Source organism: Apostichopus japonicus, chromosome 4 (assembly GCF_037975245.1).
Source record: "Apostichopus japonicus isolate 1M-3 chromosome 4, ASM3797524v1, whole genome shotgun sequence".
Classification (NCBI taxonomy): domain Eukaryota; kingdom Metazoa; phylum Echinodermata; class Holothuroidea; order Aspidochirotida; family Stichopodidae; genus Apostichopus; species Apostichopus japonicus.
The window spans coordinates 19,074,796-19,087,637 of NC_092564.1; the positions used below are offsets into that span (position 1 = coordinate 19,074,796).

Genomic DNA, 12,842 nt, shown 5'->3' on the forward strand with positions numbered 1-12,842 from the left:
ATAAGCAAACATAGATGTTGGAATGTCAAGACTTCGGCAGATTGTCAAACTTAGTCAGACATTTGGTTGATGGCAGATAATTTGTTAATGTTTGACAGGCTTGGTAAATGAAAAGATCATCTTACAACTTAGAGACACTCATGCTTATGGCCATTTTGAAAAGATGTACTTTCTGTATGTACTTCTGATTTATAGAGAAACAATGAAGCTACAGTACTGTGGCTTTCAAATTAACAGAAAGATATTAATTTGGTATATATAGCATTTCCATGTTTTGCATTTAGTAACTGGTACTGTATAATTTGATGATTAGAGATTTCCATCCTAATTTAAAATAACGCTATTCCGTATCATATCATACCGATATGAAAAAATCAGTCACAATTACAATACTGTACTAGTTATATTTCTTTCTTTTATCCCCTTCCCCTTCACCTGCACCCCCCTCTCCCCCTCACCTCTATAGTATAGTACTTGTCGTGAATGAAATCTTTACTTTTTACTAGTGTACTTCAGATGATCTAATGGGTTTATATTTAAGTTACTTAAAGTACATCTGAAATGAGTATTCATTTTTCTTCTTTTTTTTGGAGAACTGCCAGGAGGGCTAGATCCCGTTCAGTTGATTCAAGTTCACAGGGGAATGTTGCTCATTATATTCCGGTTTTTCTACTCTCAGTTAATTTACCACTTTGTGTGAACGTTGTGCATTCTCGTACGTGACTCGTGAATACGTGAGGTACATTTCCATTTAAATAACAAAGACTTCTCTAACTTTGTCCTGACAACCCGGTTTGGAGAACTCAAAAGGAAGTTTGGATTCTTAATTGCTTTGCTGTAACATGTTAATATTTCCATCTGGCCCTTACAGGTCTTGACAACATGTTGGTAAAAATTCTTTTTTACAAAAATAAAATTGCTGATATTTGCATTCCAGCGATCAGATATTCTGCTTCTAGAACAGCAAAAGGAAACTATTTACCTCACTCGTTCCTTCCTTCCTCCTCTCTTCACCACAACTGCACTCTTACTTTACAGCGTTTAAAGCGTAGGTCTGGTACCCTTTCAGCCCTGTCATCTCCCTGTGACCCGCCCATTCTAGTCTACCGTGCCCCCCTCCTCATTCGACCCTCCAAATTGTCTGGAGTATGTGCATAATGAGGTCTGAGGAGTAGCAATTTCCATCATAAAATTTTTGCGACTTTGTTATTTAAAGTAAATCATTGAATCCGTTTTCAAGGGTTTGTTGATCAGGAGTATTATTTGTACCAGAAGCACTTTTCTACAAATCAAAAAGAGAGGTGAAATCAATTAACCAGATCATACATAATATATTATCATAGCCATGGGGAAGCTGGAAGGTTCCTTAATTGTTGAAGTATATAGTACACGGACCTGTGATAGGCATCAAGTACCCACTAAACAACATCAACAAAAGTATTAACTATGTTCATGTATATGCAATTTGAGCAAGTAGAATGAAAAGAATTAATCCTTGAAACAATGAAAAGGACTAATTGGCCATTATAACATCCCTTAGTGGGGACCTAGTCAAAAGTTCAAAGCAATCCAAACATTTACTGGTGATTTCCTATTGTTTGATGTTTTCTCATCTCTGTCTTTTGTTTATCTTTCCTACTACAGGTGAGAAGGGTGCCGGGGAAGTGACCGGAAAACCTCTCCATTATAAAGGAACCAAGATACATAGAGTAGTCAAGGATTTCATCATTCAAGGTGGTGACTTTAGTGCAGGTTTGTACAGGACATAGCATACATGTGATGAAGAATGAATGCGTGAACCATTGCCGTCAAGAACTAAAATCATGTGAAGCAGTTACACACAATTTGCATAAAAGATCCCAAAACGTGGCCATATTCGATTAATTATAATAATAATGATAATCTGAGCATTCTGATTCTCTTCACTTCCCACAATCAAAGTATTCTAGCCTGTTAATGTATCTTGCAGTATATGTTGTTCTACCAGTGTTGTTGCTGGTCTGTATAGTAACCTATATACACTAGTTAAAGTGTCTTTACTAGTTTGCAAAGAACTTGAACCTTCCCCTACAAGTCCCCCCCCCCCATATTTGAGCCTAATATATAACCATATGCATCATGCAAATGTCAAAATATTAAGATTTACAGTTTAGGCACAGGTAAGCATATCTGGTATATATTGGAAGTCAATTTTGAAAAGAAAAAAAATTGTCACCTGTTGGCCCAAGTTTCCATGGCAACAGACCGTGCAGCCAATCAGTGTGCTGGTGTTGAGAGGCCATCATACAGTATATTCTGCCCAGTTTATAGGGAATTAGAATTGTAGCTAAATATATTAATCATGATTTGTGGACAGAAATTTGACAGAGGAAGCATTTTGACAGTCTTGTTGTACATGTGGTAGTTCAAACATATTCATAGCTTCTACTACAGGTTACCTCAGGGGGTTTACCTTGTGCAAGTGTACAAACGATATCGCACCCTTTCCCTGTTCCTGTCCAGTGTACCTGTACTGTAAAATGAACTTTCAGCTCTAGTGTTTCTGGAGCCCTTGCCAATGTAGGTAGTTTTTCTGGTCCCCTCCTTGGTTGTTTCACAACTCTTTTGTTAGGTAATGCTTTCATATTCCTCTCCTCCTCCCCCCCCCATCCTTCTCACCCAATTTATGTCATACAAGCTAGCTTAAAGATTTGAAAATGATTAAACTATTCCTCTGCACTGGACCAGTAATTATAATGTTGCAAACTTTGAAGATTAGTTTCCAAGTTTCAATGGATGGTGGAAATACTGTACAGATCTACTGTATCTCCCTTTCATGTTTTTCTATGCTCAAATATCATCCACTGCTGCACAAGCACATGCAGTGTTTCAGGTTTCATCGGTCCCATCAGGGGAGTTGTTAGAGCTGCACACTCAGGTTAAATCAATGGGCATTGTCATAGACCTACCTCCTTGACAAATTGTTTTTTATGTGTTTTTGCAAACGGTGTGCCATATGTTATAAGCCTGCCTGCTGTTTAAAGGTAGCATGATACAAAAAGAACGTCCTGCATGTGACATGTCATCAGAGAAGAGAGTTTTCATTCAGCATCGCACGAATCAACAGTTTTTGGGAAACCAGGAATCTAAAGACATGTACGGAGCTTTATTACAGTATGTGGCATAATTGTTGACCCCCCTGTTCCTGATATTAAGATCCCTTGGCCTATTTTACATGCCATCATCCACAGTAGCACATGAGCCTCAGGTACACAGATTCTGTGGTGATGTACCCAGATTTATCATTATCACCAGTTAGCTTTAATAGCAACATACAGTATCATAAAAGAGATTGTAAATAAAGCTCTTCCGATCACAACGCAATTATTCCTGCCTTTGCAGACGTACAGTACTGTGACTGTTGAAGCAAGGTGACGCTTGTAAATAAATACGTTGCTAAAAACTTTTCATCTATATATGCAACTTGTCATCTATATGCAACTATCCACCTTTTAGTTGGTGGTGGACCCCATAAAGCCAAAGCTTTATATAGGCCTAGTCATATGCTCACCACCAACTGAGGGCTGGATGGCCGCCCAGTTGGTAGAGTGCTGGACTTGCGACCCAGAGGTCAAGTTATTGGAATCCTGTTCCAACCATAGATTTTCTTTGCATTTTCTCTCCAAGTCTAAAATTCCCAAGTCAGTTTCCCTTTATTCATTTACTTAATAATATATCATAAAATTACAGTATAATAAAAAAAATTGGTAATTTGTATTCATTGATTAAATTAGAAATAGCTGCAAGCCGTATTACATTACTTCTGTTACATTAATAATTGTATCTCCCTTCTTATCAGATTCTGTAATGGTATACATACATGGTACCAGCACAAAAAAACTTTTAAAAAGGTTTTATAATTACAGCATATATGGTACAGTAGAAGTTTAATGATACGGTAAAATATATTATTAGAATACTTTGCAAAAGATCAGATTGGCATCAAAAAATTGGTTACAACTTTTAATAGCTTGGCTTGGATCCAAACCATACAGTAGTACATACTCAGTTCTGTTTGCCCGTCAGTTATATATACTAGTTAATTTGATCAGAGCCTATGAAATCTGTTTGAAGGATAAAGTCACAAGAACCTTCACAAAGCGTGTCCCTTTTCTATTTTTAAAGCAATGCCAAACCTTATCTTAGACCAAGCACACTGACCATCATTTTCTAATCTTGGCTACTTTGCATACAAGAATTGGGGCTAAAGGGATTTGTAACCTTTTCTCATTAGTCTCTGTTGAGGCTAACTGAATATAGCTAATTGGGGTCTATTTTTGGTTTAAGAAAGGGAAAAACTTGATGCAGAACATGCTCTGAAGTAATTTGATCTAATTTGGTTCAGAGAGGTGGTATATGGATATGACAGGCAAGCAGGGGCTGTAAGAGCCAGATCCATTTCTGTTTACAGAATTCTGACTCCATGTACTGTCCTCAGTTGAAACTGTTCCCAGAAATGTCTGCAGATTGTATCTACTACCTCTCCCCCCCCCCCTCTCCTCTCCCAATGACTACAAAGTTCAAGTGTCCCCGGAACTGGTTCCTGAATTTGTAAAATAATTGTGTTGAGACACCTTGAATATAAGCTGTGATTATTCACAACTAAAACCATAAAGTTCATTCACACTCACAGTTAAAGGAACCTGTATCATTCAATAATATCACCACCTGTAACTTTGGACATTTGACCATGGTCCTTAAAAACATTGCATCATCAAATAATCCTGAAGATGTGCTTGAATATTGAGCATTCGCTAAATACCACCTAACATCCACATGAAGTAGTCAACAGTCAGTACCATGTTCCCAGCTTTTCCCAAATTCAAAAAAAATATGGTTGCCTCAAACATACTGTAACTGGTATTGGAAAGAATTGCTGTGTCAAACATTTCTAGTCCCCAGTAATGGACAGGTCATTGATATTGTACAGATTTGTTTGCACAACACCCCTGTCAAAATAGTTGGTCATTTACCGTGAGAAACTGGTCGGAAAAGATAACATGGCCAAAAAAAAAAAAAAGAGAGTGGAAAAATTGTATATATATGTTAAAGTATATCAGAAATTGAACTCATTGACCATGGCTACAGGACCTTATCGAGCCACTATTAAATGGATGGCAGAGTGAATATGGCACATGAATATTTCCTGTACAGTCTTACGGTGAGCTTTCCTGTAATGGTCTGGAGCAGTTTAATTGGTGGTATGATTGGCACAGAGATGAGTTAAACAGACACCAAGGGGACGAGATAGGTCAGACTGACATTGCTAAAATAGGTGAAATGAAAAGCGACATAGTAGGAGAGCTTAACCAGTGGGGGTGACAGTCGGGGAAAGGAATTTCCAAAAATCTCTACTTGGACCACAAACAAAAATTGAGGTTTCCCTCCTATTGAGAGGATAATCTTGTAGCCGATAAAAATTCTTTTAGTGTCTGTTAAACTTTTACGCTGCATTTTTTGGAAGACGGTAAGTTTCATGCTGTTGGCTGGTTTACAAATATATGAACTGTACGTTTCATGTTTATTGAAGAGGAAAATTTTGCATATTTATTCAATTAATTTGAACTGCAGTTTTTAAGAAGAAGAGAAAATTTAGAATAACATGTGTTTCTTTTTTAACCGGTTAATATGTTTTCACTTTGTATTTTGTTTTTTTATTATAGGTTACCAGTTCAAGTATTCTGGTGAGGTGTATTTAGCTGTCTGTCTCTGTGTGTGTGTGTGTGTGTCACACATATAAATACCGGCTGTTTTTATAGTCGTAGAACATCTATGCATTTTTTATCTCATTGTTGACCCAGTTAGCTACCATCGTTTGTGAACAATTTTTGCTGAGACACAGCAGAAAAAAATACCAAAAAAAAAAAAAGGAATTAAAAAAAAAAACAAGTGGTCTGTTCATTTCTTTGGCAGGAAATGGCACCGGAGGGGAATCAATCTACGGAGGCACCTTCCCTGGTAAGAACTTCTGGAGACAGATTGAGTATAAATACGTAACTAAGTACTTTTTTGAATTTAAATAGTTGTCACACCAAAGAAAGGGTTTAGAGCAAGAAATAAAATGATGACCAAAATTAGTTCCAAAGGCTGACTTTTATTAATATACTCTGAAATTGATTTTTTACAGCTGATATATCATAATTATCAGAGAAAATTAAAAACTGTTTAAAAGTATGGGTCACCTTTGTGATTCAAGCATTTTACTTAGACTTTTGATAAATATGCACCTCCTTGATATGTATTCGTGAGAGTATAGTGTACTCCTTCTACAGTATTTAAGGCATTGTTGATGACAAAAGTGCTCTGCTTACTGTTTAATATGCAGATGTTATTCCACTACTTTGCCAAAAAATTCTAAAATAACTTTGTCACAAAATATTCTGATCAACTTTGTGTCTGTCAACAACGAGACAATAAAGAAGAAGAAAAGGGGGGGGTTCTTTTTAGTCCCTCTTTTAATAGACAGCTGTGCAACATCTTAGCCCATGAGCTACATAGTTGAAAGTCTTTATATTGACCCAGCAAATGTCATCTGTGTGTCTGGGATCACTGTGGACGACCCTAGCTATCCCAGAGGCATCCTGTGCGGAATCAATAAAAAATCGATATAAAAAAAAAACTGGTATAAAATATAATAATTATAGAAACATTAGGGTCATAAGATCTGCCAGGTGGTGGTTTGGTTTATTCAGAGATGATTCATTTTGCATAGCCTGCATGTATCGAGTCTTTTTCCATTATAGAATTAAAAAAAGTTATATTCTTTGGTGACTGGTCAGCTATCACACTTCGTTTAGTTATTTGTTTATCTATTTTTTTATTGCAATGTGTTCATTCATCAACTTTTCTTTCCTTTTCCAAGGTTTTAAATCAACGCAAAGGTAGGAGTATATTGATTTGTGTTGTAAGAGGGCCGACATTTTGTATAAGTGGCAGCTCTTGTGATGTAGGGTAGAGAGAGTACCCACCTTTTGGCTCATTCTCTTACCCCCCTCCAAATCCCCCTGGGGAACCCACCCCTTCCTGAACTCTAAAAACTACCAGATATAAGAAATTATCTTCTTAAAAAACCGCTCTCGAAGTGGTTTTCAGGCCAGTAGTTCTATCATGCTTTTTTTTTTATTTCATGAATTAGTTGCATATTAGTAATATTCTCAGTTGGTCAGCTAGGTGCTATTGCAATTTACGCATGCTCTTGTAGTTGACTGTAGAGATTGGATGGTAGTTCGATCATCCATACATCTCTCTTACTCTTTTCTTTTTCTTTTGGGGCTCAGAAAGTAGTGAAAAGTTCGGCTCCTCCAGAAACCAAAAATTGTCGCTATTCTCTACCGGACAAGGTCCAAATATTTTTGAAGTTGCAGTTACTTTTCATTTCCTGCTAAAGAAATTCAGCATTTAACAAGGTCTAGGAGTAACCTTCTGTTAAGTTTCAAAATATTCTGGTCGAAATTAGAACAAGTTTGATTGCAGAAAAGCGGCAAAAATACCTTTGGATACACAATTTTAAAATCTAAAAATATAGAGGACATTTGCGACTTTTTTTGGGCTAGTATGAAGCTGTTTTGATATGAAGTTACTGCCTTAGAAATTTTGCTCTTGATATTTGAGTAGCCCCAGGGGTTCTAAACGATGGTGATTCCATGTTATCAAAACCTGTCTGTGATCATTCAACAACTTTTCTCGACTGGAGTTCTGCACTTGTTAAATATTTCTTCACCCACAGATGAAAACTTTGACATGAAGCACGACCAACCGTTTCTCTTATCGATGGCTAATCGTGGCAAAGATACCAATGGATCCCAATTCTTTTTGTGAGTAAAATGTGATCAGGTTTGAATCTCACCAAATTTCATACTTCACTATCGCAAGGCTTTCAAGCTTTCTTTTCTGAAATGCTGCCATCATTTATTTTTGTCTATGGGTATTTATATTGGCTCTCATTAAAATGCCTCTGCAAAGACCATACTCCGTATTGAACTGGTAGTGCTGTTAGTTTTGATCATGTTTTTATTTATCAGTATTTAGCTTCATGTTAAAACGTTGGCAGCCAACAAATGTCGTCTGTTAATATTGCAAACTCAGTCAAAAATTGTCTGACATTGTTGTAAAAGTGAAAATTCAGTGTCTTACACGGTTTGGAGAGTTAAGTCGAGAGGCGTAATTTACAACCATGGGCAGTGACGAATATGTCCGTATTCGCTATTTGGAACTCGGGCAGTGTTTTCAAGATGTGTGGATCGTCAAGAGATAAATTTAGGTGGTACGTAACCATCTTTGTACCGTGCTGGTTCTGCTCAATTTAAAGGAAGCCAGCAAAACATTGGAAAGAAAGCAATGCAGGAGATGGAATTTTGTGTATATTTCCAGAGTAGATCAAGCACAAGACAATTATGTTAGGAAGGGAACCAGCGAGATCCTAGAATTTCCGGATGAATGGTTGGATAATATTATACATTTATGACGCCTTATCTTCTATAGTTGTTCCCTCACAGTTCGACCAATCATAACGCACATGCAGATGACACATAAAATGCCAAAGCACCGCAAAGTTCTTGCTATATAAAGCACATTTTTACCGCCCATAGCAACAAAAGCAAACTACACTTTAGGTTAGGTAATTTGATCTTGATCTGGATCTCTGTCATATCTGGATGATCTCCAGTCCCAACATGTCTCAGGAATGCAGATCCTGCTGTTCTACGCCTACCGTTGTGGCATGAAATGTAAATCCCCCTAAAATATTCCAGACCGCCATCTTGGATCATTACTTACGTAAAAAAGTGTCAGCTATGGTAGTTTCTGTGATAACGCAAGTTATCTGTATGTGTCAGCTAACAGTTGGTCTGATCAATGTCTGGATAATGCGGTGTCCTGATGTACTGCTAGTACTTTTGAGTTATGGCAATAGCCCCTTCCCATTCTCCCACCCCTTATCCCTTTCCCCAATATTCCAAAAAGCCATCTTGTACCATTATTAAATGTCTTCTTGCAGTATTACGTCCATGTGAATTGCAACGGCCAGCTACTGCTTGCCTTAATCATCTCATACAGTCACCGCTTCAAATAGATGCATAGAACAAATAGAACCAACCATCTGCTGGTGAGGAGAATAAAATCTAGGCATGCAGAGAAGCTCTCGTTAACTCAATATTCAAAAGCTTAGATACCGTAGAACATCGCCCCACTGTGAGAATGTTCATCAAATTTCATCGCTGTACTGTAGGTGCCTGAGTGACGGCAGATTGTTAAGGCTAATCAAGTTACCGAATCCACCCGGCTTTTCAGCAGCCAAACTAAAACCATTCTGCCTTTCATTATGCTTGTTTCAGTATTAAATATTTATCAGTTTTTTTAATTAATAATTTCTTTTTCTTTGTCTGGGACATTCCTTGCACTGGTTTTATACTGTAGTTGTACTTCTTTAGGGGATTTAAAATAACTATTAGTTATTTGTTTTTCCTTCCTTTTTTTGGCTTTACTTTCGGTTGATGACCCAATATTCTGAAAGATTAGCAATTTATGGCTGCACACCTGGCAACTGGTATAGGTTATTCTCATTCCTACACTGCTCTTTCTCAGACAAAAACTCAACAGAAGAAACATGATACTTTCATTGCCTAACTATTTTTTTACAAAGCGTGGACGAATGGTGCCGAAAGTCATCCAAGGTTTCTCTATTGCTTAATATGAAATTTAACAAAGAACAAGAGTTATTTGAGTTATTAGAAATTTGTACTTTTTTTAAATGGATTACCATTAACATTATACAGGCATGCACTGAGAAACAGATGCCATCGTCAATTTAGCCTTAAAGGAGCATTCGAGAGATTTAGCATATACAGTAGTTACAGTCTGAATGTCATGAAAACCGGAATACAGTAGCTATGGAAAAATACTGTAACATACTAGAACTATAAATATCAAGACTTAAATGTTGATTAAAACTCATCGTTTGAAATTCATTTAAATCTGCTCCAATTCTGTATAAAGTATATGTTATATCCTTCTTGAATTTCATGTTATTTGTCAAAAAGGCACATGTTTGACCTATTCATCAGTAAGAAAAGATGTTTTTTTTCCAGAGACAGCTTCATGAATATAAAGAAGGATTTGTAGCCAATTTGTAACAATCGTCATAAATTAAAGTTACTACTGTACTTCAACCTGCAGCTGTATCTGCTTAGCTTGTCATGCTTGTGAAGCAAGAGGGGAGAGATTATAGAAAGGTGTGATTCAAATCATTCAACCAAATGGAAGCTTAAATTTCAGTAAATTAAATACTTGGTTAGTTTGGTAAAATTATCAGTAAGGAAACAAAAAAGCCCCAAAAATAAAAGAAAATCTGCTTTGAAGTTCTGGATTTTTATTTCTTTCCCAAATCATAGATTTATCAGACAAAATATACTGAGAAAACTCTCTCAAGTGTTAAACATTTTTCGTGCTTATAAAAGCCCTTGCTCTAGTATTTGCAGGACGGTACAGTAGGTGGAGTTGTTACCATCTGGACTCTGCCACTGAAAGAAAACAACTTATCGTCTCTCAGCTTCCTGAACTACTAATAAACAACTTGCCATTATTATTCTAGGAAGTTTTCTACCAAATAATAATATACAGGGTTTTGTTTACGGATCCTGTATGGCTTCCTATGTAATTTTTGTTTATCATTTTCTAAAAATAACCATTAAAAAAAAAACACACATAGCTGGTTTTAGTCCCATTGGAAGAAGCCAAAGAAGTCCCACCAGTCTGGTATATAAGTCTGATTTTACATTTCTACAGTTTTTGGAAGTGTTTGACATTTCTCTGCACACATGCCATGCCTTTTTTTGTTTTTAAAAGAAAGAAAAAAGAATAAAGAATTCCTTAAATTACCTCCAAAAGAAAAGGGGGAAAAGAGGGGCATAGAAATTTGAAAACAACAAAGGCAGGGATCCCGGGTGGAATGGTGCAAACCAGATGGTTACGCAAAGGATGATGATGATGATGATGATGATGATGATGATGATGATGATGATGATGATGATGATGATGATGATGATGATGATGATGATGATGATGATGATGATGATGATGATGATGATGATGATGATGATGATGATGATGATGATGATGATGATGATGTTTTGGTTGGCTGCACAGCTCCAGTTTAGTGCTGATAGATAACATTATGAGGTTTATTTTCACTTTTACTCACGTAGAACTTGCCAAGATTTCTTTTGTTTTTCCATTTGCTGTCTTCTCATATTTTCAGTTGTGTTTTCCTTTTTTTTTCTTTCTCTTGCTTAAATATGCCTCTTTCAAATGTCATACATTGCTTTACCTTTTCTTCAAAGTGCCAGTGAATGTGGTGAGTTTTATTTATGTAAATGAGAAAGAATGTGAATTATGGAAATTACTTATTCGTCTTTTTCTTGGCAGTATTTCTTAGAAAATTTTGAAAAAGAGATCGTAAGTTTACTAGATGTACATGGAAAATATCTGTATGGAAATGTCAAGAAATCTCAATTTGTTTTTATATTCATATTAAACCGTCAATTTCAATAAGGTGTCCTCTCACTAGCTTTATATGACAGTTTAACTTGCTAGTTTATAGTGAACTTTTTATTATGAATGTTTATAATGGAACCTCTTACTAGTTTATAATGAAATCCTTACAGTGTAGGCATATGAAAGATGTTGATTTATGGAATATAATTCTATATCTGACTTTGGTATAGTTGGTTGTAGAAATGGAATGATATGTGTCATATATATAATGATAAATATTTACCTTTCATGGACAATTTTCTCCTTCTATATAGCAACTATTGTGAAGAAAATCCTGCTTGGTAAAAAGCAACACACAGGATAAAATACAACTTCATGGACAATTGCATTTTGAGGGTCTTACCATGTGTTTTTGAAAAAAAAATTAATTCATACCAATTAACAAGTTTTACGATTTGGTTTTGAAATGAGGACCGTATAAAATATTGGACGGTTTCTCTTGTAGAACAAGGACGAATGTTATCATATTATCATCTTACACAGACTAAGTAGGAAAACTGAATTCTTGTTTGTCAATTTGATGTTTCTCTGTTGAAGTGGTTTGTTTTAATTTTTATACAATTCACAGTAATTATTAGTCTTCATTGAGTTTTAATCTTTGAGCCATTTTGTGAAATGGTACATGGTACATGTTTTATGTTTTTCCAGTGGTCAAAAACTTTTTAATTGTTCGTCACATCACATTGTTTTGCTTGGGTGGGGGGGTCCTTCAATGGGTTTGTTTAACTACTTTTGAGAGTGATTCTGGATAGCTTTGACCTTGACTTCCAGACAGACATTTGCTGATATTTAGGGGCAAATACAAATTTTTGGAGAACATGTTGACCAGTTAACCTTTGACCTAGAAGTCTCTTTAATCTCTGTTTTGTCTAAGATTGGCAATAAAACGGAAGTCATCATTTCGAATTGGTTTGTAATAAAGCTTGTCCACCTGTAGGGTCATTGATTACAGGTGACGCTTGCCAGATTAATGTCCAGGGTTAAAGAGTAAATGTACTTGCCTCACTACCAGGGTGTTCTAGCCCAGCTGTCTATTGTTCAATTATTACTATGCAGTGTTTGTAATTGTAAGGTGATAGATAACCAAAGTTCATCAAATCAGATTTGATTTTCAGATCGATCTGCAAATTAAAGAAATCAAAATGTCCAGGGTTTTTTTTTTCTAAATCCTCTGACTTTCGTTTCTGGTTCACAGACATGTTTGAGCCCTAAAAAAGTTTCCTATAGTTATGAAAAGAACCCCTAGTTTGTGA

General features: G+C 36.1%; 1 protein-coding gene across 5 annotated transcripts in view; it reads left to right on the top strand.

The window, feature by feature from the left end:
- LOC139966716 (uncharacterized) overlaps nucleotides 1-12,842 on the top strand; it is a 51,550-nt gene that overhangs the window by 21,672 nt on the left and 17,036 nt on the right. For 3 of the 5 annotated variants that reach the window (XM_071970017.1, XM_071970018.1, XM_071970019.1), the window contains exons 4-6: nucleotides 1,645-1,752; nucleotides 5,953-5,997; nucleotides 7,766-7,853. In XM_071970017.1, coding sequence (XP_071826118.1) covers nucleotides 1,645-1,752; nucleotides 5,953-5,997; nucleotides 7,766-7,853 — 241 coding nt within the window. Of the gene's footprint in view, nucleotides 1-1,644; nucleotides 1,753-5,952; nucleotides 5,998-6,901; nucleotides 6,921-7,765; nucleotides 7,854-11,375; nucleotides 11,390-12,842 lie in introns of those variants that run through there. The other 2 variants (XM_071970020.1, XM_071970021.1) reach the window with 2 other exon arrangements.